At 42.2% G+C, this 26,432-nt stretch overlaps 1 protein-coding gene across 4 annotated transcripts in view; it reads left to right on the plus strand.

The window, feature by feature from the left end:
* The window catches only part of NPTN (neuroplastin), a 67,018-nt gene that overhangs the window by 25,696 nt on the left and 14,890 nt on the right, over positions 1 to 26,432 (plus strand). For 2 of the 4 annotated variants that reach the window (XM_069457676.1, XM_069457685.1), the window contains exons 2-4: positions 7,729 to 8,076; positions 12,991 to 13,165; positions 16,523 to 16,617. In XM_069457676.1, the coding sequence (XP_069313777.1) occupies positions 7,729 to 8,076; positions 12,991 to 13,165; positions 16,523 to 16,617 (618 nt within the window). The remainder of the gene's footprint in view (positions 1 to 7,728; positions 8,077 to 12,990; positions 13,166 to 16,522; positions 16,618 to 26,432) is intronic. The other 2 variants (XM_069457694.1, XM_069457701.1) reach the window with 1 other exon arrangement.

Genomic DNA, 26,432 nt, shown 5'->3' on the forward strand with positions numbered 1-26,432 from the left:
TCTTGCTCAGGCTGGTCTCAAACTCCTGAGCTCAAGTGATCTTTCCACCTTGGCCTCCCAGTGTTAAGTTTACAGGCGTGAGCCACTGCGCCTGGCCAGATTAGTGGTTTTCAATGCTTTTTTTTTTTTTGGAAATTGAAAAATTCAAAAAAAGTCAATCCAGTGGACAACCTCCCACTTCCATAGGTGAGTCTGAGCCCTGCCTCCCATTTTCTCCCACATTGCTTTTGAGGTACCTGTAAGGCTGGTGGCAGGCACCCCTCCCTTCCCTAATGAAAGAAGAGGAGGCTCCTCCTGTCCCTTGGTGCCCGCCCCAAAACTGAAACAAAGAAATACCTAACTCCTGGCGCCGACATCTCCTGGCTGAAGAAGCTCCCATCCCCCAGCCTTAAGGACGTATATAAACCCTCTCAAACTTCTGTGCCACGCAACTTCCTGGGTCTCTCTCTCACGGGGCGGTGAACTTCGCCCGGGAGCGCCCTAATAAAGCCTCGTTGCTTTCCCCTTTTCAATTCTGTTTGTCTTTCTTTGTCTGGCGCCAGCTACTGCAAAGAAACCTTACAGTACCTTAACAGAATACCCCGGACTGGTTTAGATCATTTTTTAAGTAACAGGAGAATGCTTGCATAAAATTGTCGTTATATTATTACATTGATAGCTTACAGGTTACAAAGTAATTTTACAAACATCGTTCATGTGAATCTCACCATGACCTTATGAAGAAGATAGGAATTGTTGTCCCCATTTTTCAGACGAGGAAACTGAGGTTGAAGAAATTGAAGAATCCACCCAGATGTTCTAAACCATGGCTCATTTCCCTATAAGGTGAGCTCTCAGCTTAATAGAGAGACCCTTAACTGTTCACTCATCTAACAGTAGTATAATCTAGACTCAGGTGTGTCTGGAACACATCTGAAATTATATGCAAAATTGTGTTTGTATTTTTCTGGAATGAGAGAGGCCTATGACATTTTACAATACTTCTAATTTTTTTCTTTTTTTGTCATTTACTTTTAGACCCACAGATCCAGGTAGATCATGCTTGCTTAGCTTGTCAATAGGAATTGACCACAGGACTGAAAGAAAATCCTTATTAAAGGCGATCAGTCATATCAGATGTTTATCTCTTGTCCTAAAGTAACTTAACATTCCCATAGAGCTTTACAGTTTACAGAACTCTTCCACATATGTTATATGATTTTCACAACTATCCCAAAAAGTAGGCAGCATCATTCCCATTTGAAGAAACTGCTCAAAGTTAAGAGAATTTAAGTTGTAGAAGTAGTGACTCAAATGCTGACATTGTTTCTTAGGCTGAAATTAATTTGACATGATCTAAAATCCCATAACTACCATCTTATCTTACATTTTGTGAATTTACAGTTTAACCTGACCAATATCCACTTTCTTCCCAGATATCATTGTTAAGCAGCCTTATATATAATTGATAAGTTTATTCTTTGTGTTTTTGAAAAGGAGAATTTAAACTGCCTCTTTATTCTCATTATTCTTGGACTTTCCACAGTGTTAATAATATTTCAAATTTAATGGTTTATAACTAATAATGTTTGCTAATTCCTTGAGTCCATGGACATGTGTCTGCTGTTATCACTCTCCTCATTGTATAATAGTTTGCTCTAAGGATAGGAAGGAATGAAGAATTCCTTCTTTTTCATTCCATTCTGCGGTTAACATTTCTATTCTGGTTCTCATTTTATTTGAAAAGTTAAGCTTAATTTTTTTGTCGTTTCCTGAAGAAGTTGGATTTTAAAGTTAAACTGATTTTGGATGTAAAGTTCTGCATCTTAGGCTTCTGTGCAGTAGTATTGCAGGCTGCTGCCCATGGTCTGTTTAGCATTTATTTCTGTGGAGACATATAATAATAGCTAACATTGAGTGCTTACTATATGCCAGGCACTGTTTTAAGCTATGTTATCTCATGTAATCCTCACAATAACCCTATGAGGTAGCTGCTATTATTAGCCCTGTTTCACAGATTAGGGAGATGAAGCTCAGAGAGGTTAGGTCTGCTGCCTAAGATCAGACAGTTAATGACAGAGCCTTATTGTGAACTCAGGCAATCTGATTTTAGAGTTTGCTGCTTTTGGTCACCAAACTATAGTCTCTCTTGGCATAAACTAGATTTCCCTATTTCTCCAAAGCAGTAGGGTGGTTAATATAGGCTGAACAGATTCCTTTAGTCATTTTGGATGGCATAATTTCAGAATAAAGGGTGGGCCCTGGTTTCAAAGCTCCTGATAGGGATGATCTTAATTTCCAAACTTTTGTCATACCTGCCTGAAAGGAACAGGTGTGAGTTTGAAAAATGCTTTATAATTGCTGCCATCTTTACCTAGAGATCAGACATAGTACCTTCCTTCTGCTGCAGAGAATGAGGTTACTCTCTTTCCGGTCCACTCCCAGGGCTTCAGGCCTGCCGTACTCTTGGTCAGTCCGAACAGAGTGAGTGCATGTAGACTTCTGACCTGCCTTTGGTGTCAAGGAATAGTGATGAATGATCTGTTTCTTAATTAAAGTAAGGATAGGCATGCTGTACAGTAGTCTGAGGCTCAAGTCTATGATAGCCTTATTAGTAGTCAAGGGTCATTTAGATATTTGAAATACTCACAGTCCCTATAACCACATTTAGATGTCTGTGGGTCTTGCTCAGTCTTCTTTTTGAGGTAGATGACCTAAATTTGTGTGTGTGAGAGACAGAGACATAGGAGAGAGACATGCTCTTATGTCCTTGGCTGTCATTTCCTCTTTATTGTGAGGCACCCATAGGGAATTAGTGGTAGTGGGAGCTTGTAGGGAACAGCCTTTTTTAAAAGAAAAAAGGTGACAAAAGCAGGCAAGATTTAAAGGCCTGGCCTTGGCAATAGTCATCTGAGGGAGAGGGAGAGAACTTAGTCTTATTTCTTATTCTGTGGTTGCCCTGGAGGTAAATGTAAAAATCACTGATGGTCTCTCCTACAGAGAGCTAGGCTAGCTTTTTTTGCTTCTTTAGGGCACATATAAAAGCAGTTTTCTTGGGATTGGGCTCAACTTGCTTTTCTGTGTTCCCTTTTTCTTCTCACCCTCTGCTATATATCTACACATCCAGTTTTCCCTGCCAGAGAGCTCCTCCTTTTCTCCGGCTGCCGAGTCCCAGCTGTCATCTTTGCCTCCCATCCCCCCACCCCCAGTTATGCAATTTTACATTACACTTCTCCTGGTTTTGCTGCCTCCATTTTTAATGCTCTGCCTGTTATCCCCTCCGACACCAGCTTCTAGTCCCTCCCTCCCCCAAAGCCATTCAGCTCCCCTTATTGTTGCACTGAATGCACCAATATTAATACTTTCTCAAAACTCTTTGAGATCAGCCCAGTCACTTAAGACAGTGGGTGGAGATGATGGCAGGGAAGGGAATGGGGGGTGGGAGGTTGTTTTTGTAAAATTTAGGCTTTTTCTAAAATATTGGATGATACTTGACCTGGAGATCAGATTCTTCTGCTGGCCTCCCAACTTAACGGCAGTTGTGTGCTTTCATGTTGAGGGCACATAATTGTTTAAAAGCCCTTGGTAATGAAGACAGGGCAGTGAGTCAGGCTCTGAGCTGCCTACCTCCTCCTGCTGCGAGAGCTGGTTCTTTTCCTGAATTGGAGCTAATTTTGGATGGATAATGAGGTGGATGGTTGCTAATAACTTTCCCTTGCTAATTGTGATTTCACAGTACTGTGTAAAGAGGTGTTTTTTTCTTTCTTTCTCCTGCTGTTTGGAGGGGAAATAGATCTGTTTTCATGATTTTTGATGAGTATTCAGCTATCAAGGAATCCCCTAGTTGGTTTGTTTAGAGGCAGTATGGTTTATTGGAAAGAGCCCTAGAATAAGAGCTGCAGTCCCGTCTTCTAGTCACAGCCCCACGCAGGACAAGCTGCCTAAGTGATCTTGGGCAGTTCATGAACCTGTCTCTGCATCTGCACTATGAACACATGAGATGTGATGTATCAGGAAGCACTTTGCAAATGTAAAGTTTTATAAAAATTTTAGATGCTGCTCTTTACTAATTTGGCTACACCACCAGAGAAATGTTTGTAATGTCTTTTAAACTCCTTCCTCCTCTGAAGCTAGCCTCCTTAAGAACAGGGCTTTCAAATCATCAGAACTAGAGGCAGTCTTGCCTCAGAACAGGCTTTTCTTTTGTCTTCTCCCTGTTCATCCCTCACCTCCCCCAGTTGCTTTAGGAACTCTTTTCATCCTATGCTCCTCTATCTCCATTCTTTAGTAAGGTTTTAATTTTAAGGAGTTAGTGATCATAGTGTGTTGCATATTCCAGTGGGGGGTTCCTGGCTTTTTGTGGCCAGGAATTAATTAGTTTATTAAACTAAGTGGTGACAAAGCATAACTTCAACTTTTAAGTAACTACAAATACTTTTCTATCCTAGTAAGACATATTGACTGCAGTTGTAGAAAGTGTTAAAAGAGACCATGCTTTGCTTTGGATACATCTGGATTCCTGGGCAGACTTTCATTATTAGCTTGTGACTGTGGGGAAAATATTTAAATTTTTGGACCTTAGTTTCCACATCTTTGTGGGGATTATAATGGCACCTATCTTTTAAGGCAGTTGTGAGGATTAAATGAAATAATAAATATAAAGTGCTTAGCACATTGCCTAACATATAGCAACACAAATTTAGGAAATGTTACCTGTTTACATATATGTGTAATAATAATGGCTTTTAAAGAAAGCACAGGAAGATGTCCATTGTTGGTGTTTTAAAGGATTTTTAATGTTTTTAAATAAATTTGTTTAAATACACAGCATATAATTTACTAATTCAAAGAACATTTTTGTCTTGATCCCATTGTCCTCAGTGCAAGTAGAAAATTGAACTGACTCAGACAAGCATTCATTCCTCCTTAACAAGAGCCTTGCCTGGGGTGTTATGATCAGGCTGAATGACTTGCTCAGTTCTGTGCAGTGGGAATCATGTTGTTTAGACTGTTTCTCAGCTACCTTTGAATTGTGTGGCATTGGGATTTGGGGTTACACTGAAATTGGATGGATTCTTGGTGGTTCTGAACATACTTTTGCAGGCATCCTTTTTACATGAGTGTGGCCAAGAGGTTGAGAAATAGGCCTGCTTTGAAGTGCAACTCGGAGGAAGGAAAAAAAAAATACAAAACAGGTCCACCAACAGAGTTTTAGGGCATAAACAAGTGCATAATTACAGCATTTGAGAGGCTGTAAACTCCCCAGGTTCACAGAGAATGTGATAATAAGACCATTTGTGATTTCCACTTATGGTCAAGAATATGATTAAAACAGAATAATAATATTATTACTGCATTCCAGGGATTTACTGATATCCAATTTTCTTTGATGGCTGAACCAGTAGAAAAATGAATGAAACCAGCTTCATTTACCTTTGCCTTTGTATTAGCTGGCATTGACTTTGACAGGTGGGCAGGTGGCAGTTTGTGAGATGTACTGAGACATGGCTCCTTGGATACCACTTTATTTGGCAGTGAGCTCAGCTCTTTATACAGGGACTTGGGGGCTCTTTTCTGTAATTCTAAAACTTCTGCATTTGAGAATGACATCTGTTTCTTGGATCCTCTGGTAGATATTTCCTCACAGGGAACAAGACTTGTTGAATCTGAAGAGGTAGTTTAGAATGGCGTATTAAAGGCAGAACATTTAGTTTGAGTCTATTAATCACAGCACTCCTGTGCTCCTCAGATTCTAAAAGTTTCAGGAATTGAAAGTCTAGTATGAATTTTTGGAGGTCTTGATCTCTGCTTAAGTAAATATATTATCTCCCTTCACATTCTTAGATCCATGGGGTAGGGTTTATCTCCATAGGCAAATACCACTATGAATATAAACAAATTTTTCCACTTAGCAACCTCCATTTTTAGCTAGTCCTGTTAAATCCTTGGCTTCTGGACTGTAGGAAAACTGTTTCGTTTAGTTTTTACTCTCCTCTGGGATGTTCTTAGTCTGATGTTGGCAGACCCTGACCTCACTGCTCACTGCAGAGGGACTGGCTTGGCTTATGCTCCAGATCTCCCAAGGGAAGTTGCCAAGCCACTGAGTGCCCTCTTTCTTGCCCTGTTACCTTAGAACACTACCTGAATTGGTAGAAATGCTGAATGAATCCCAGGTGGAGTGAATGGGTAAGAGAGAGTGTGCTTGCACTGTGATTTTGTTACCTGTGGACCCAACTCCAAGATTTCAAATAAGCCTGGATTTTTTATTTTTTATTTATTTATTTTTTTGAGACAGAGTCTTGCTTTGTTGCCTGGGCTAGAGTGAGTGCCGTGGCATCAGCCTAGCTCACAGCAACCTCAAACTCCCGGGCTTAAGCGATCCTACTGCCTCAGCCTCCCGAGTAGCTGGGACTACAGGTATGCGCCACCATGCCCGGCTAATTTTTTCTATATATATTTTAGTTGGCCAGATAATTTCTTTCTATTTTTAGTAGAGACAGGGTCTCGCTCTTGCTCAGGCTGGTCTCGAACTCCTGAGCTCAGACAATCCACCTGCCTCGGCCTCCCAAAGTGCTAGGATTATAGGCGTGAGCCACCGCGCCCGGCCAAAGCCTGGATTTTTTTTTTACACTTTTTCTGCCATTTCCACTTTGTCTTGAGGAAGTGTAACCTCAAGCAAATTATGGGCAAGTGGAGGTAGGCATCAGCTTTAATTCCTGGGCAGTCCCTGACAGTGTTGGTTGAGGCCTGGCCTTCACCCTAAAGTTTAGTTTAATTAATCAGCATACATTTCTCATTCTTTTTGAGCTGGCTTCTAGTAGCCAGGCAGCTAAACTATATAGAGCCTGTGAAGTATAACATGGTTATTTCTACAACTCCCTTGCAGAAGATTTTTCTAGTTATATGTATTTATGGGATTATGGAGGGCATAAGACCCTCCATTGGCTGGTGATGAGTTGGGTTGTTGGTGCTGCTGGTCCCACTCCTGAGCTGACCCCCAGAGTATCTCACTGTGGTGTGAAATACAGACTGTCCTGTCCTCCTGAGTCTAAAGGTCTGCATTCAGGTGGAGGCTGCCTAATCACAGACAACTGGGTTGGTTGTTTGCCATAGCCCCAGGGAAGAATAGGAGGTGGAGAAAGTCTAATCTGAACTCAAGATAGGGTGCTGCATGAGAGAGAAATTTGCTACACTTTCAGTTGAAATTTGGGCTCTAAATCCCAAGAGAAAGCACCAGTAGGTCAGTTAGTACTTCTTGTTGAGGCTTGCAAGAGACATTGCGTCTCTAACAGTGTTTACCCATCCAAAAAGAGATCCTGACTTGGTATATAAACCTACTGCCACTTCCGGTTATCTTTCATCACTTGCCTGAGCTTGAAAAGGTAATGAATGGTTTGTGTTCTAAGAAAAGAGGCTCTTTCCCAAGACCTGAGGCTTTCTCATTCCCACCGGCTGGGCCCATTGCTAAAATGCTTTCCAGTGGGCTTGCTTCTGCCTGGCCAGCACCTGGGCTGCCCCAGCTTGTAATTAGCCTGCCTTTGCTTCATAAGCTTCCCAGGGTGGTTCTTCTTCTAAAAGCTTGTATGAATTGCTATTACTGTCTCTTTATAGTTTAAAAATGAATCCTTTTTTGTTCTTTGCAACTCATTTGCTTTTTTCTTTTCTTTTCTTTAAATTACTATTAACACCTGTTGATTCTTTTTTTTTCTGATTGGCCTGTCACTGCATTCCTGCTCCCCCTCCCTCTAGCTGGGTTTGTCAAGTCGCCCATGTCAGAAACTAAGCTCACGGGGGACGCCTTTGAGCTGTACTGTGACGTGGTCGGGAGCCCCACGCCAGAGATCCAGTGGTGGTACGCAGAAGTCAACCGGGCAGAGTCTTTCAGACAGCTGTGGGACGGTGCTCGGAAGCGCCGTGTCACCGTAAACACCGCCTACGGGTCAAACGGCGTGAGTGTGCTGAGAATAACCCGGCTCACCTTGGAGGACTCTGGGACTTACGAGTGCAGGGCCAGCAACGACCCCAAGAGGAATGACTTGAGGCAAAACCCCTCCATAACATGGATTCGAGCCCAGGCCACCATAAGCGTCCTTCAGAGTGAGTCCAGCACCCTACAGTAGTAGTACTGTAGTCATTAGAGGTGGCCCAATGACCCTTCCCTTCTGCTTCCTTTCCCTCTTCCCCAGTATGATCACTCACCCCACCCCTTGTCTTCGTTTTTTTCAAACCCACGACCCTTTTGGTTGTAGTGTATGAAAACATCTGTGGCAACTTTTTTTCTTCTCTGCCGTGCTCTCTGCCTCCATTGTCCCCCAACCCTTCTCTGTGTCTTTCTTCTCAGGAACAAAGAACTTGAGGAAATCCGTGACTGTCCAAATTCATCTGCGTTGGGGAAAGGGGGGGAGGGAGAACTGGGGAGGTTAAAAAAAATTTAAAACTCACAAAACCAGGCAGTCAAAGAGAGGGTAGTGTTGAAATTGTTTCTTTCCCCTCCCCTTTTGATTTTGTAGTAGGTTTCCTGCTATCCTTTTGCTGATTTCTTCTCTGGTGCCTTTCCATTTTTGTTTCTCTCCCAATCTAACTACTTTTTATTTCTCCTGTTCATCTGTTTGAAGCTCTCTGAGTAGCTGCCTTCACCTCTGGTTTTGAGTTTGTGTCTGCCCAGCCTCTTCCCTCACTGTGACCTGGTGTCATCCTGTTCTGTGATGGGAATGTTGCCATGGGTGCAGTGTGGTGGTGTGTTTTGGTTGTTGGGTGGCATGTAAGCTTGGATACTTCCATAGTTCCAGCTCTTTTTCTTTTCTAAAACAGTGGCATGTGCTTCTCTGATACTAGCCCTCCACTACAGCAGTATACTCCTCACCAGGCCTGCCCATTCACTCTCCTGTTCTTAAAAGCAGCAGCCCGAGATTTCCTCCATATGTCTTGCTGTTAGAAGCCAGGTGACACTAAGCTGCAAAATATTTTTTTTTTAAACCCGATCACACTATCTCAAAGTCTGAGTTGTATCTCATTCCTGTTCACAGTTTGATGACTGACTGTTGGCACAGTGCTCCTCATCCCGGAGAATGGCAACCCCAGAAATGGTTTGGAAGCCATTCACATTGGCCTTTTTCTTTGTGTCTTGAAAAAAGAGGAAACTAAATTCCAGCCCTCTTCCTCTCAGTGATAAGGTGAGCTGAGCAGCTGGCTCAGAATCTTCCCCTTCATCTATTATAGCAGGTACAAGTTAGACATGTAACAACAGGAGCTTTTGTGGCCACTTCTCTTTCTTGAAAGAGAAGAAAGTGGGAAGGAGAGGGAAGGAGAAGACACCACAGAACCAGTGCGCTTGTGGGCCAAGAAGAGTTCTAGCCCCATGTCAGACCTGGTTATAATTGAGTGGAAAGATCCTCTGGGTTTTTCACCTTCTTCAAGGATTCAGTGAGGAACCTATAGCCAGTTCTTAAAGAGCTGATCAATTTAGAAAGAGTAAGTGAAAATAGTAAAATACTAGTTTTATGAGGAATTTGGTGGTAACACAGGAGGTAATATGACATTGGCCTTGAATTTATATACTTATATGGAAAATAGCAAATTAGTGTCTGTTCTTTGTGGCTGCTCAGAGATCCCTATGGAAGAGAAAAAAAGAGCCCATAGACCAGAGACGGGAGAGGCTGCTGCAGTTGGCACTGTTGAATCAGAGAACCTGCTTCTGGAAAGGGGAAAAGAAAAAACCTTGTCTATGTGAAAATGGGGAACATTAACCCAGTAATTTTTCTTCTTTCTTTTTTTTTTATTTAAAAAACAATTTTTTTCCCTTGCACGCCTCCTTTTCCTGCTCCCTTGCTCCTTTCCTTATAAAATCAGAATTATCCAAATGGCCACAGAGGTCTGCAGAAGTTTATAGGCATGGACTGGGCTGGGCATTTGGTACTTGTACTTCCAGGAGCCTGACTCATAGCTAGAAAGACCATGCTTGGGGGCTAGAGAAAGAGGAGGCTTTGGGGCCCTACCTACCTACCAATCCCAAGATTACCCAACATTTCCCTAGTTTGCTTAGAAACAATTTCCTAACTTATGGTTGTCTGCATGTGGTTAAACCCAAAGCCTGGCTAGTCAGTCTCTCTCCAGACTTCCCCATCAGTCAGTTAACCCTAATTAGCTGTTTTGGAGAGCCAGGAGGTTGCTGCTGTTGTGGGTTTTTTTTTTTTTTGGTTTGTTTGTTTCCTTAAAGTGCCCTGGATTCAACTCTAATTGGATTGTTTTATGATCTCAGCATTCCCAAAGACATTGCCTCCAGGGAAAGGTTGAAGTCTTCTATCTAAGAATGACCTCCTGGCAGTACTTTCCCCAAAGCTCCTTGAGTATTGCAAGGCAGGAAGAGAAATGTGCCCAGATTTTAGGGTTATCTCTCTGGCCATAGCATGTTCTTTACATACGCATGATGGCTAGGGTAAGGGTCTCCTACCTGCTGCTTCTAACTAGGAGTCAGTGGCAGGTAAAAATGTTTGAGCTTCTCCTGAATGTTCATCTCTCTTGGACTTCACTGGGCAGTGCTTGGCCACAGAAATAAAAGCCCCACCTTCGTCCTGGTGCAGAATGCAGACGTGGCACCATGGCCAAGGAATTGGTCTGGCACTAGTTTTCATACACAGCAATCACAGGAGGCAGGTTACCCTACCCCACAACCCTCCTATGGTACAGAATCATATTTAAACCTATTGAAATTATCCACTTGCTCCCAGCTGACTCTCCTGGATCTTTAACACTTAAGGGAAAAAGTGTTTTCCTTTGCCTTCCAAGAATTCTTGGCAGAAAGTCTACCAGGTTGCTTTCATCAGCTTCTTAATCTCCCTGAGCTGCAGTGGTCATTTGCATCGCCACAGGTAAGAGTAGCATTTACTTTGGCCTCCTTGTATTTATTTAAACATCTGGAAGCTCTTGGCCTCATTCTCAGAGTTCACCCTTTCTCAGTGCAATCTGAGAGGAAGAGCCAGAAAGTCCTAAGCAGGACAGAAAATGAAATTGGTTAATAAAAATTCAGTGAAAACCTAAAAGTGTGTTTGGGTTTTAATGTTGCCTTTATATTTTTTTAATTTCTCTTCTGTGGAGTACTGGTTCTATCTTTTTCACTTTTGTTTTTGCTTGGTTTTGATTTTTCTTGGAATTGTGATGCTTTCTGCTGATTGATGGTGTGTGTGCGCCTTCCATTGCAGGGTTTGCAGCCGTTCTGCTCGACTTCTTAAGGCCCAGGGATTTGACTTCTGTCCAGTGTGTCTTGGAAACCATGGGACACCACTGCGCTAACGTGTTTACATGCATCTGCTTCTGTCTTAGTGGCTGCTATGCCTCCATTATCTGTACATAGAGACCCTGTTTGATGTTACTGATAAGGACCAATGCTGAATGGAAGATAACCATTATCCTTTTGCCAGAGTTGGAAAATAGTTAGAACCAATTTGTTAATTGAGCAAACTTAAGGATTTGCTTTAGTACAAGTTTCTCTGAAGGTACTAACTCTACAGTCAGAAATGTTACATTGGTCAGGAAGTCCTTAAGGCATTACATTTTCCAAGTATCCCATGATGTCTCTGTCCTTTCCTCCTCCCTAAACTGCAAACAAACCTTAGTTCCAATGGAGGGAGAGAGTTCTGTTCTCAAAAGTTAACGGTCAGCACTGTATTGCATAAAATGGTGAGGGGATGCTGCTGTGCAGTTGTAGACAGGAAGTAGCCAGATACAGGAAAGTGGGAAGTCAGTCAAGGGTTTCTGAGAAAGAATTCGAAGAAAATAAAAGAGCAAATATCAAATATCCCTTATTGTGGGTGAAAAAGATGATCAGTTTAAACTTCACCTGAAAATGTTTGACCAAAAATAGAACAAGAACTAATCCTGGAAAAAAAATTAACGACAAACAAGAAAAGACAAATAACAAACATGGAAACATCTTGACTTTAATATAGTGATGGATTTCAGAGTGATTTAAAGATGAAACTTCCAGGAATGATAGAATATGACTTAAAAAATTTCTGTCCAATATATTGTAATATTTGAGTCAGATTATTTTTTATACACTAGTGATCCCAGGTTATCTAAGCCCAGGATAGAACCAGAAGGTGAAGTATATGCCTTGCCCTAGGGTGGAAGGTGGGGGTGGGGGTTGGGGTCGGACCGGGATAGAGAATTTAGTCAGATGTGTCTTCTAGGCCCAGCTTTGCCACCAATAATATTTATGGCCTTGCTCAATTTATTTCACTTTTCGAGAGAGTGGGATTCAGCGAACTCTAAGCTACAATTCTAGGAGCCCTAATACCAACACATATTGCACTCTAGTTATATTATCTTGGAATAGAATGTGTTTTAAAGTGCAATTCTGAGAAAAATTTTGTTTTGGGAATAAATATGGGCTGGAGAGAAGAACTGATAATTCCTTAAGAATTTTGCCTTAGCAAAATTTGGAAAATGCTAGAGACTTCCAATAGGAAGTTTGCATTTAGGATCTATGCTGTCTTTTTCTACATAAATAATGGCCATGACTGGCTTGCTATAGGTTTAACATTTCAGTGTGGGAAAAGCCATACATGTATTATCTAATTATACCTGTCACTGTTCTAAGGCCCATAGAGAGTTTATTAGTTATGTAAATGATGTTGCCTTTGTCTTCAGAACTGGGAGGTGGAGCCTGGTTTTCTAATTGAAGCTGAATCGGTGGGTGGTTCTTATATCATAAAAAGGTGGTATTCAAAAGCATAAGTTGTTTGTTGCCAGTAAAATACCTGTAATACTCCCATTCTTTCACGTCTAGGCCAACTGGTCTTCAGGCTGTTGTCTGCGCTAGTGGTCATTTGCTTATAATCATTGTTTTTCCTTTCTTGACTTCCTCCAAAGTGGTAAAGTGAAATTCCTCATGTGGTCCTGTCTGCCCTCCCTCTTCTTCTAGTCTCCCCTTCCTACCCCATCCAACTCTCAGGCCAGGGCTGCAGAGGATGGAAGGCTATTGCCCCCTATCATTGTGTACTCTTATTACAGAGCCAAGGATTGTTACCAGTGAAGAGATCATTATTCGAGATAGTCCTTCTGCTCTCCCCGTCACCCTGCAGTGTAACCTCACCTCCAGCTCTCACACCCTTACATACAGCTACTGGACAAAGAATGGGGTGGAACTGACTGCCACTCGTAAGAATGCCAGCAACATGGAATACAGGTGAGAGGGGCTAGCAGCTCCTGGGAAGGTGGGAGGGATTGTGGCTGAGCTCACTCAACATTCATGATGCATAATTATGCCATGTGGGAGGGAAATGAGATATATTTGGTCCTTCCCTGGAGAGTCTAATCCAGTCTAATCCTGGCATAAGGTCCAGGAATCTATAAAAGATTTCCAGATGATTCTGATGAGCAGACAGATTTGAGAGCCATAGATGATCCCCTCACTGTGATATTAAAGAAATTGAGGGCATGAGAGAATGATTTACTCAGAGTAACAATGCTAGTCAAGAAGAGAGGTGCAATTAGAGTGCAGTGTCTTACCTTAATCCAGTGGTTTGAGGAATCAGATTGAAGTCTGCTTTGAGACTATTAGAGCAAGACATCTTCCTAAATGATCTTGCCACTGGATAGATTTCCTAGTGAATTGCCTCTTAGGAGTGTTTAATATCACCATAAACCTGATAAGGACCAGCAGATACAGGGCTCCTTAATGATCTGGAGTGAGGATGGTAGCCTGGAAATATCCTTTGAAGAAAGGAGGATATTTGCTGGCTATTGCCAGCGCCCAAAGATCTGGGGCTTTTTGGGATATCTAGAACACATGACACCTCACTTTTCAGAATAATTTGTTCCTGGTTGAAAACTAATCTGAAAAAGCATCAGCTAATCTTGTGTGGTATGTTGATGCAGTCAGTGCAAAGACAGAGAGGACGGGAGTGAGACCAGGAAAACTTTTGTACCCAGTAGTAGCAAGAACATTCTCTGGTGTTTTATAGCATTGAGATCTTTTTACCCCCTTATTTAATTGATCTACTTGAATTTTTGGGCCCCTCTCCTTTTCTCAGGCCAGGAAACTAAGACTCAAAGAGTAACTCTTGGCTGCTGTAGAGCCAAATTCTATATCTAATAAATTCCAGAACCAAGGCTAAGTTCCAGGTCTTCTGACTTATTAGAAATTTTTCTAGAATTGGTGGTTTTTTGTTTGTGTGTGTGTGTGTTTTTTTTTTTTCCCCTGCTATGCCGTACTACTCAGTGGCAAGTTAACCTATCTCCACTGTAGTTTCTTCTGATATAAAGTTGGAAATATAGCCTCACCTATATCCTCATAGTTGGGAAAGGGTTAATGAAATAAAGATGTTGGATAGATTGAAAGGCATTTATTCTTGGTCTGACCATTAGTTTTACAGGTTTGCTTTTTATAGTACTTCTTTCAAGGTTACAGACACCCAGTCATGTTTCTCTTGGGTCTTGTACTGTTGCCCACAAAGCTTTGAGCTGTAACTTCATAAAATTTCAGCCTGACTTTATAAAATGCTTTTTCTGCTTTTTTTTTTCTCAGCTTATTTGAAGTTCTCCTGGGGTATTCTGCATCCCTAGAGTTTTTCTGGGATTCCACATTTTGTGGGATAACAACTGATGAGTCCCCTGGGCTACCTAATAAGTCAGCCATGGGCCCAATTTCAGAACCCTGCCTCTGCTCAGCCTGTGGGGGACGTTTCCATTTTCTTCAGTTTCTTCATAATAGCTAGCCCAAGGGAATGGTGTGGGGAGATTTTGAGCCCATAGGCATGGCCTCAAGAGTGGGAGATATCTTACCAAATAGTTTTCACGGAACTTAAAGTTGGTTTAAACCCTGAAGATAGATATAGCTGCTGCTCCTCCCTCAAACTCTGGAACACTTGCTGTCAAGAGCAGTTAACTTGTGTCTGGTTTTTTACTGGGAGCATGTTGATTTAAGAAGAGGCATCGTGTCAAATTAAAAAGACATCTTGACTGCTCCTCCTAGAATACTATGCTGCCATGGATTTGCTGACACAGTCCTGGAGACAGGCTATGTCTTTTCTCATTCATAGTCTCTTAACCTGTGTTTCTTTTTTGAAATGAGCAGTAAGATGAATATGCATGGTGCCAGTCAGTGGTCCAGTTGAGGAGTTTTTCTTAGACATTAAATAGTACAGTGGAGATTCTACCATCACAAGTATCATATTTTAACCACTAAGCAAAAGAGCAGGTGCCCAGCCCTATATAAATTTTAATTCTCTAATCTCAAGGCTGTCGTTTCTCTGTTTTCTGTAATTACTCACCAACCTTTCTGCATGTGTTGATGTGTATGCGTGTAGGCCGAACTATACTGAGCTGATGCGAAGTTGGCCCTCAGGGGCAAAAAGCATGTTTGGGATCACCCTGTGAGATTCAAAGAAAGTGTTGTGGCCATACACACTTCTTACAGTCCTCCCTGTCACGCTGTTTAACCTGGTCTGGATCTGTGCACAGCTGTTCAGTCTGAGTTTGTATTCCTTTGGTCATTCGTTGGTTTGTTTCTTCATTCCCCTCCTGTATTCCAGGCACCAGGCAAGGTGCTGGCTGTAGAATCGTGTACCAGATAGTGCCTACCCACTTAGAACTTTGTCTGTTGGGAAGTCAGACGTTAATAAAGCAATCATGTAAATGTATAATCATATGTTGTGATAAATACTGTGAAAAATCACAGGGTAGTGTGAGAGCGAATGTCATGAAGGGGGATGAAATTTAGATTGAGGCCAGACAAAGTGACATGTCAGCCAAGACCTGATGGAAGAGGAGTTAGGTAGGCTAAAAGTGATGGGAAGAACATTCTTTGTAAAGGAGCATCCTGTGTGAAGCTATTGAGGGAGGAACAAGTTTGGCACATTAAACTGAAAAGAGACCAGAAGGGCTGGAAAGTGGCATGGAGTATGGCCAGGGAGGTAGGCAGGGACCAGATCATGCAGGTGCTGGAGTTGATGATAAGGCTTTTAGCTGCATCTCTGTGGTGATGCTCTAATGGCAGTTTTGTTGTTTTTTTGTTTTAAGCTATATCTGGGTCCTGGTATTGAATAGACTTATTGAAAGACATGCTACTAAAATACAGAGTAGGAAGAGCGGGACTACCAAAACAAGGTCTTTAGGGAAGCTCAGAAAAAGCTTGTGGTTTTTGTTTTCTGTTCTTGTTTATCTGACTAGAACCATGAGATGAGCAAGAAATTTTCAGTTATGGTTCCATGCTCTATATCTTAGTATAAATTGTAGTACTTTGTACAGCCCTCTATTTTGATTACTTATTTTGCCGTTTGTTTCTCCCAATGGACCAGAGCATCTTAAGGTTAGAGACAGTGTGCCATTCCATCTTTGTATTCCTGGCATCCAGGAAAGAGTAAGGCATTAATGTTTTGGGATGCACAGAGGAGGGGTTTTACTTTTAGTTAGGGGGAGGTGAGTTGCCTTAAGGGGCAGGATTTGGAGAGCAGGGTCCCTGACTGCTCCTTTGGTTTTCCTTTTGTGGTATATTTTGATCATTCTCAGTTTCCTCACTTGGTTTTTCTTCTCATCTCTGCAGGATCAATAAGCCGAGAGCTGAAGATTCAGGCGAATACCACTGTGTATATCACTTTGTCAGCGCTCCTAAAGCAAATGCCACCATCGAAGTGAAAGGTACAACCCAACAAAGGCTGCGATGGGAGCCTCTCACTCTCCTTCCAAGACATTATCTTGGTCTGGGCTCTGAGCGTTCAAGCTCTTCTTGTTTCCATTTCAAGAGGCAATATAATGTTATGGTTAGGACCACAGTCTTGGGAGCCTGGCTGTCTAGGTTTAAATTCAAACCCCATCGTCTACTAGCTGTGTGACCTTGGCAAGTTACTATCTTCTCTATGCTTCTGTTTCCTCATTTGTAAAATGAGGATATCAACAGTACTTACCTCATGAGTTTGTTAGCAGAAATAAATAAGTTAATATAGTAGGTTGAACTATATGAAATTGCCATTTTTGTATGTTAGAAATGTTTGAATGTTGGCAGTTCATATGGCTCAACCTTATGTAATTAGAACAGTGCATCACAAGTATGATTACTTAGGTCTTTAGTGGGCCAGCAAGATTTGGGAAAGTACAATGTGCGGGTGAACATAAGCTGTTTGTGGCTAATTCATTAGAATTTTAATAGAAACCCTATGGGTGCATGACATCTTAAAGATGAGTCTGTAGCAGACAGTTTCAAGAAAGGGCAAATAGAACCATAAAAGTTGGAGCTATCTAACATCATTAATTTCAACTTTCTTGTGTTATTTCAAAGATGTACCTAAGACCCAGAAAAGTGAAACCACTAGCTCCATGTCACATAGTGAGTTTGTGAATTTTCTGGGGCTAGTCTAGAACCCAGGTCTTGACTCCCAATCCTGTGTTACTTGCACTGTCATAAAATGACCACGGAGAGGCAGGGCTACTGTTTGAAGTCAGACTGAAGAGTTGATGTTTTTTATTTTCAGCTTTTTCATTTTGCTCAGGAAGGACACAGACTTGTTCTTTAAATCTGTAGGGTCATCCCCAGAAGCTGGAAGGATAAATTTAGAAGAAAGGGCAGGCTTATATAATAGATCTTTTGGTCTTCCTTAAAATATTTGGAAGATTAAAAATGCAAATTCAAGAAAGTAGTATCTTGGTGACATAGCCCTAACTTGTGAGTTGATGTAGGATGACCATTGCCTTCTCCAGCTGCTGGATTTAATTCTGAATGCCTGAAGAGGTTGAGTCAGGCAGAATGGTTACAGGTCACAACAGGCCAGAGAACCTGGCATTTCATTTCTTCAGTGGCTTTTCTTGCACAGATCTGGGTTTCTCTCTGTTTTTGAAGAATGCCACATTTGTTCAACATGAGGATGAAGGGTGTGGGAAAACATTTTCTCTAAGCCAACCGAGGGCCTTTTCCAGGCTAGGTGAGCTGAGCTTTATTGGGGAGACTTGCACTCTCTAGGAGCCTTGAGGCCCTGCAGCATTCCTGGCTAGCTGAGCCTTTGACACAGAGTCCAAGTACACAGGGACAGGATGGGCGAGGGAGGGGAAGAGCGGGGTGTCTCATTAATTGTCCTCCCAAGCCTAAGGGATAATTACGTACAATTCCACGTACTGACTAACTATAATCATTACCGATTTGGAGTTAATGATTTCCAAGCAGCACTTTCAGGAGTGGAACCAGAATTGGTTTTTCTATTTGTTTGACTACTTGAGAAGATGGGGTTCAGTGGCCCTAGAGGCATCTTTTCATCATATTCTTTTCAGCAGATTTGAAGCAGTGATCGGGAGGGTCAGAGAATAGAAGGTTGCAGGCCAGGCGTGTTTTCAGAGGAAATTACAACTTACACGGCATCATATTTAAGGTGATTACTGTGCACTGTTGCATTTTTACTGTACTAACAGCCCCATGAGGAAGATGGGACAGGTGGTGGTGTCTTGGTTTTAAAGTAGACCTTGAGAGAATTCTGTTTTATAAAAATCCTGAAGCATATTCTGTGACTACCTCGGACAGATATATTGTTTGTCTCTCAAGAAAATTTGTAAGGGATTCTAGTCTTTCTGTCCTCCTCCCAACACCTGGATAGAAAACAGCTAAATGCTTAATGCCTTGTCTTTCAGGTTGTGGATAGTTGTGTCTGGTAAAGACTATGAACATTTGGCTTTTTCTAATAAAAAGATTTGCCGTGGGCCCAGGATCATATTCTAGGCTCACTTCCAATTGTGGTTGGGATAGAAAAACTGCCTTGCATTTAGAGTGGTGCGTATGTATGTGTTAATTCCAAAGCATTTTCATACAAACCCTCATTTTATTTCCTTAATTCCTCTAGGGTGGAGATAAGAGACAGTTATCTTTTTATAGCTGTAGTGATTTAAAAAAATCTGCTGAGTAATAGAGTGGTAAGAGGTGGTTGTACTTGAGAACAGAGAGATTGGGGGATGTAAGTGACCTTTTAGCTTAAAGGAGTCTGAGAATCTTCGTTATTTGTGGCTTTAACTGAATCTGTACTTCAGGGGAATATAATTCAGACCATACATATGTATTTCCTCAGCATCTATTCTACCCTCAGCCATTTTCTTCCCCATTTGGCTTTTCCTGCCTTTCAGAACATCTCTGGGGTGGTATTTGGCCTCAGCACTGTGGGGAGTGAAGGACTTAGCCAAGGCAGGGACTGGGCATTATCTGTCACAATACCGTATCTTGAGTTACCTGTGTGTACAAAAGAAAAGAAGGCTGAAGGAATCAGAGAGGGATATGTGCCTGGGTCTAGACCCGAGGCGACCATGCTTTTAACCCTAGCCTCTAGATCCCTGTCAAGAAAGGAGTTTTGAGGGTGGTAGTATCTACATGTAGTGGGGGAGGCCTTGCATGTGAAGTAGGGTTTTTTCCCCTCTCTTTTTCCTAAAGGACCAGAATGAGACGCAGTGTAAACAGGAAGATACTATTAAGGATTACATTTCTTAGGTGTTTGGCAGGCAATCTGAGCAGATGAGGAGGAGGAAGATGGAGCATGGCTGGCAGGAGAGGGGAGACAGCAGTGACTAGGCTGGGACCTCTGCCCCAAGTCCTGGCCTCCCTAGGATCCACTTATTACACAGTTGACACTGGGGAGGGCATCTTTTCCACAGCCTTCTGATGCTTCAGAGGCTGTGGCTTTCAGAAACTCTACACTTTATCACAGAGAATTTGTGAATGAATAGGTGTTGAAATTTTCTATCCCTGTAATTTTTCAACTTCTCACTCTGTAGTCCCACTCTCTTCCCCTTCCTTCCTTTTCTAAAATTAAAAAATGTGCTCATAAAAAAGCAAATTAGGTCAGGCGCAGTGGCTCACGCCTGTAATCCTAGCACTCTGGGAGGCCAAGGCGGGAGGATCACTTGAGCTCAGGAGTTTCAGACCAGCTTGAGCAAGAGCAAGATCCTATCTCTACTAAAAATAGAAAAATTAGCTGGGTGTTGTGGCATGCACCTGTAGTTCTAGCTACTCAGGAGGCTGAGGCAGGAGGATCACTTGAGTCCAGGAGTTTGAGGTTGCTGTGAGCTATGATGATTCCATGGCACTTTATCCAGGGTGACAGAGCGAGACTCTGTTGCAAAAAAAAAAAAAAAAATAAGATTTCTATATCATTTTCGAAGTAAGAAGAGAAAATCCCTCTCATACCTCCTAAACAAACACTGTCTTTATTCCTCAACCATTTTGATTAATACAGTAAATAAGGAGTTTGATTTTTATTGTTGCTTTTAGAAAAAAATTTTGGTGGGCATCAAATCCTTGGCAACAAACATGCCACTGCCTTTTGTGAGAGGTACATCCCAGCCCCCGAAAGCTTTAGACCCAGTGTCTTAATAGGGTCATCTCTCCCTGCTCACTGGTCATTTCAAATGAGTTTCTATTTTTTGGTTGCTATAGAGAGCCACAACTGATCTTGTTTTTCTCCACTCTACTTCTTAGCTTTCTTTACATTTGAATATTAGGACTACGTGTTAGGATTTCTGCAAGTGGCCTTGCTTTGCTTTCCTGTTTCCTTCTCTGTCACAGTGCCTTACAAGTGACATATCAAAATCCAAACTGGTGAGATCGACTGTGGTGATGATGATGAATATCATTGCTAAGAGTCACATTGTACAGCACTTGCTGCATTCAATATATAACAACTGAAAGCCCTTGGATTGGGAATTACAAGAAATGAGTTCTAATCTTGCCCCTGCCATTAAACTCTCTGTGACTCTGACCAGTCACTTCCCTTCCCCGGACCTCAGCTTCCTCAAGTGTATGATGAAGTAGGATGACATAGTTGATCTTTAAGGTTCCTTGGTGCTGGCAGTCTGTGGTTCCCTCATATGGACACAGATGAGAGGTTGGTTATGGAAGCAAATGGTTTCCAAGCTCATTTTCCGAGTGGTACCTTCCGTCCCCTTTCTCAGGTCCGTTCTGTTAACTTCATTTGATATCAGCTGCATCTGAACATGCCTCCATGGCCTGAGTTTCTATGGCCTCCAGCCTTGCAGAGAAGCTGGATGCTTTGTTTGCAGTGCAGGCAGGTTGGGCAACAGAGGCTACTGAGGAACATGTATCTGTCCTCAGCCAAAGGCCAGGACTGCCTGGATAATGAAATTGGGTCAGGAGCTGTTGGGTAACTAAGACTCTTTTGGGACCCCTGCACTGCTATTTATTAGGATACTGGAAGGATATCCATTAACTAGTGTGATTCGAATATGTGACTAACAAGGCTACAGAGTGAGTTAACTCCCAAGTGGGTCAGTGATCTCTTCTAAGGGTCTCTTTGTTACTTTGTTCCTTCTACCCTTTGTTCTTGCCACTCAGTCTGTGCCCTGCTGAGAGGCTAAAGGGAAGTAAGAGGTACTTTCTCTGTCTCCTTCACGATATGAAGGCTTGGTCAGACTCTCCAGACCTGCTTTTAGACCAGCAGGGCCTGGTGAAGCAGTCTCTTATTAAATGGCAAGCCCATAAAAGGTAAGGCACTAAAATAGGTCATTAATCATAATTTATCTCACCTGATTAAACCTTGTTAGTGTTACAAACAAAAGTCCTGCTCATATCGGCAAGTGGGGAAGGTACATAGTAATCAGCATCTTTTTGATATCTTAGAACAATGACAGAGTCCAAGCCTTTGCCTCTTCTTTCTCTGACTAGTAGCTTAATTTAAATGTTTATTTTTGACCCTGAGCCCCAACCATGTGCTAGATGATTATAGAGATGTAGTTTAATCTTTATAAGACCTCTATGAAATAGTTATTATCCCCATTTTACAAAAGTGAATACTGAATCTCAAAGTATTTTAAATGATCTGCCTCAGATTACTCAGGTGGTGAGTAGTTGAGCCTTGATGGAGTCCAGATTTTTCTGTTTTCAAGTGCAAAGCTCTGCTTTTTACATTATACTATATGGAGTAAAGTCTGGCAGATCACTCAGTCCCACCTCTAGGGTGTTCTAGTACATCTACAAGTAAAGATAACATTTGGAGAGTTTGCTGTGCAGCTACCAGTAGTGCATGTTGTATATTTTTATTTTTGTGAGCCCTGTTCTAGTTTGATTTATTTTCTCCTCAGTATGGTAAAGTACAAAAAGCATGGCCTCTGGATTCAGACAGCCCTGAATTTGGATTCTAGCTTTACCAGTAGACATTAAATAACTTTGCCAAACTTGAATTTTCCAATTTATAAAAATGGAGTGATGTCTGCTTCATTGGTTGGGATACTTGTTACCTATTGCTGAATAATAAATTACCCCAAAACTTAGCGGCTTAAAACAATACTTATCGGCTGACAGTTTCTGTGGGTGAGGAATTAAGGAGCAGCTTAATGGGGTGTCCTGGCTGGGGGTCTTTCCCGAGATTTCAGTCAAGCTGTTGGCTGGCGCTGTAGTCATCTGAAGGCCTGACCAGGTCTGGAGAATCCGCTCCCAAGGTGGCTCACTCCTGTGGCTGTTGGCAGTAGGCATGGTTCCTCATTACATAAGCCTTCTCCGTAGGCTGTTTGAGTGTCCCTCTAACGTGGTAGCTGACCTCCCCCAGGGTGTGTAACGAGACAAAGAGAAAGAGAGAACAAGAAAAAAGCTGCAGTACCTTTTGTGAACTAGTTTCCAAAGTTGCACACCTTTACTCTTCTGCTTTATTTTATTCGTTAGAAGGGAGTCACTAAGTCCAGCAGTCTTGTGTCAGGTTTGAGTTAGCCTAATTGTGTTAACTCTGACCAGGGGGCCAGGAGGTTTTATAATGATTCAATGGCCAAGTAAATGCTTTTGAATTTATGGTTTATTGTGAGGCTTTCACACACCAACAATCATGTAAATATATTCAGCACACAAAGATAGTAATAAGAGAGAAAGGGGAACGAGCCACTGAACCCCAGTGAGTAGCTCAAGAGACCAGTACACTGACTGATGAACCCAGCAATTCTGGATTTCTCCTGAAACACCGTCAGGGGTTGGGGGTGGGGGAGGAGTTGTTGCTCTTTTCTCAGTAGAGCTTTCAGCAGCAGCTGCCTGTGAAAAAGAGGCCTCAGAGTTCTCACTGGCAGAGCTTTTGTAGACATCACAGCCATGGTCAGTTTTTTTTGTGATTTTTATGGCCATCCATAGGAGTGTCTGTAAGCCATTATCTCAGCCACCTTTTAGCTTTACTTTCTTGTCAGGTCTCTGGTGTGCCTGGCCGCAGCAGGTGTTACTCAGTCCACCATACAATGCTTATCACTTTGAGGGGTCAGCAGTTGTACTGTAGGCTGAGTTACTTGTCATAGGTGATACTTACTTTGAGACATTCAGGATCACAAACATTATTATATATCAAGCCCACACTCAAGAGGAGGGGAATTAGGCACCACCTCTTGAAGGAGGGGAGAATTTGTGGACTGGCAGGGCTATTTCCAAAAAGCCCTGAGGGGCCCCCTCTCTGATCACTGCTGACAGGTGCTCTGAGAGCCTGGTTCCCTTCCTTGCTGTGAGTCCACTGCCCTGTTCAGCAAGTGGCAGGAACAGGCATTCTAGTTGAGCAGCTACCATAAAAGATAGAAGTGACAAACCTTTTCATTGATCCAAAGGCTAAAGTGATAGTTGTTATAATGACTCCCTATAGGGGTAGAGTGATGTGGCTTGGATTCATTTTCTCTCTGTCTAGTGTACCAGTAATGTTTCCATCATCTCAAGTGTAAATAATCAGGGCATTATTGTTTGAGTACATTAGGTAGAGGGGATGGGATGTTCTTAAGCTACATTCAGTCTTTAGTAAGATGAGGAGAAAGCAACAAGAGATCTAACCATTGAAAATTATTTCTTGTAGGCCTATACTGTGTAAACATGGCCAAAAAATTGACTGGGGGTTAGCTAAGCTAATAAGTAGCTTTTGAGGCCATGTTCTCATCTATAGTAGAAACCTCCATGTAATACCGCAATGGAGGAATAGAAAAGGGAAGCGTATTCTCCTCCTGCACACCAAGGCAGGAGTGAAGACCATCCCTACCCCTTTCCCAGGTCCTGATCTTTAAGTCTGGGTCCTTTCAGAATAGTGACTTTAGAGGTTATACGGCTATATGTCAACTCATTTTTAGCCTTTTTTTTTTTTTTTTAGACAGAATTTCCCTCTGTTGCCTCGGCTAGAGTTCGGCAGCAACCTCAAACTCCTGGGCTCAAGTGATCCTCCTGTCTCAGCCTCCCGAGTAACTGGGACTACAGGCGTGCACCACCACCCTGGCTAATTTTTTCTATTTTTAGTAGAGATATGGTCTTATTCTCACTCAGGCTGGTCAACTTTTAGCCTTCTAGGTGGTTCTAATCTGTAATCTTGGGGATGAGTCCCTAAAGCAAAAGCTGATAGTACCAAATTCAGAGTACTGTTGCAATTAGTCAAATAAATGACCCAGAGTGGATGTTCTCTCTGAGGCAAAGGAGAATGAGAATGAGAAAATGTGCCACATATAAGCTAATTTCTGAAGTTTATATCTCTACCCTAGATCACTTCCCTGAGCTCCAGACTTGATAATTCAACTTCCTACTTGACAACTTCACTTGGATATTAAATAACTGTCTTATATTAACATGTTCTAAACCTTGAACTCCTGGTTTTTACAACCACTATTTCTCTATTCCCCCCCCAAAAAAAAGCAAACAAAAAACCACCCTGATTCTTCTGCAGTCTTCTTCATCTTAGTAACTGGTAACTCCATTCTTGCAGTTACTCAGGCCAAAACCTTGGAGTTATCCTTTATTCCTTTTTCTCTCACAGCCCACATTTAATCCGTTAACAAATACATTATCTCAACCTGCAGAATATATCCAGAATCTCACCATTTCTCCCCACTTCCTCTGCTACTGCCCTCTTCCAAACCACCCTCTCCCTTGCCTGGATTACTCCCATAGCCTCCTTATTCGTCTTGCACACACTGTTGTCTCTCTACAATTGTTGTCCACATGATATCCGCAGGGAGCTGTTAAAACATGCAAGTCATTTGATACTTGCACTTCGTATTCCTCAGTGGCTTCCCAACAGATGCGGCAAAGTGCCAGAGTCATCACAGTGGCCCCCAAATTCCTATCTGATCTGGGACCTCGGTCTCCCTGATGTCATCTGCTGTCTTCTCCTCTTTACTGTGTTCCAGCCACACTCCTCTTTGCTGCTCCTTGTACATCAGCACAATCCTGCCTCAAGGCCTTTGTTTTTCCTTCTACTGGAATGTTCTTCCCACAAATACGTGTGACCTACTCCCTTATTTTCTTCATAACTTTGCTAAAATTCACTTTGTCAGAAAGGTCTTGCCCAACCTCTCTATGACTTATCTGGAATGTAGTGGGTGCTCAGCAGACGTTTGTCAGATGAATGAAACACAGCTGGAGACAACATGTGGTAGCTCCTCTGCTTGTTGTGCCCCCCCTGCCTCCTGCATGAGGCTGTTCTGGTTGCTGCATGGCTGTGGCGCTCACTCCTTGAAGTGCTGGGTATTTTCTGACTTCTGAAGAAGGCTCTGAGGAAGGGTGACCAGGTTGAGCAGTAAGCCTGAGACTTAACTAAGTAGCTGTGGGAACAGGATAGAGCCAGCCAGACCACTCGCTTCTGTAGTAAGGAATTTTCCCTTGAAAAACAAAAAGACATTCCTTTGTAACATCCTGTCTAGAAAGCACTTCACACTGAGTGGCACTGAGCAGGCCTTGGTTTGGCAGGGACTGGTTACAGAGACAGCTTGGGCCTTGCCGATTCCACTCTCTTGTCCAGGTGCTTGTGGAGGATGAATGTAAGACCAGTTTGTGAGTAGTATAAGCCAAGAAAAGCCAAGCCAGTTAAAGGTGGCACATAGGATTAGCCCATGATATGGTATAATTTTACAGGCTTTTATAGTCTCAAAGTGAATGTTTTGACATCTTATTTATCCAAGAACACTGGGAGGTCAGCAGGGGCAAGAATTACTTCCATTTGGTAATGGGTATAGAACGGAAGCACAAATAATTAAAGAACCAGCAAACCTGACATTTGGACCAAGGTGTATCAATTCACTTTCCCATCTTGCCAACAAAATGACGTCTGGCCTGCTTTGAGTTTTATTGCTTTCCAATTACTGTAACTTGTGAGGCATTGGTGGAAAATATAGTTGAGATGATAGAAGGCTAAGTTCAAAGAGTTAGCTTCTCAGGCTTCTTAGATCATTAAAACTTACCTAATTTTTAGACTACAAGTGCTATTTAGTTCTTCCTAAGTGATCCCTAAAAGCAGAGGAGACCAACGCCTCTAGGACATCTAGAAATTCCTTCTATGTTGGGTTCATTGAGATTTTTGTGAATCATGTATACAGGCAGATTCTGTAAGCTGTGTATAAAAGCTCTTGGGACATTGGTTGAATTTCCTGTTCATTCCTTTCCTCCCCTTGTGAAGACCAGTTTGCCGGATTCCCTCTTCACTGGGAGAGGCTGGGTCATTGTTATTCATCAAGTAGCTTCTCCAAGCATTCATTGTTTT

The sequence above is a fragment of the Eulemur rufifrons genome, chromosome 2 (assembly GCF_041146395.1).
Source record: "Eulemur rufifrons isolate Redbay chromosome 2, OSU_ERuf_1, whole genome shotgun sequence".
Taxonomy (NCBI): domain Eukaryota; kingdom Metazoa; phylum Chordata; class Mammalia; order Primates; family Lemuridae; genus Eulemur; species Eulemur rufifrons.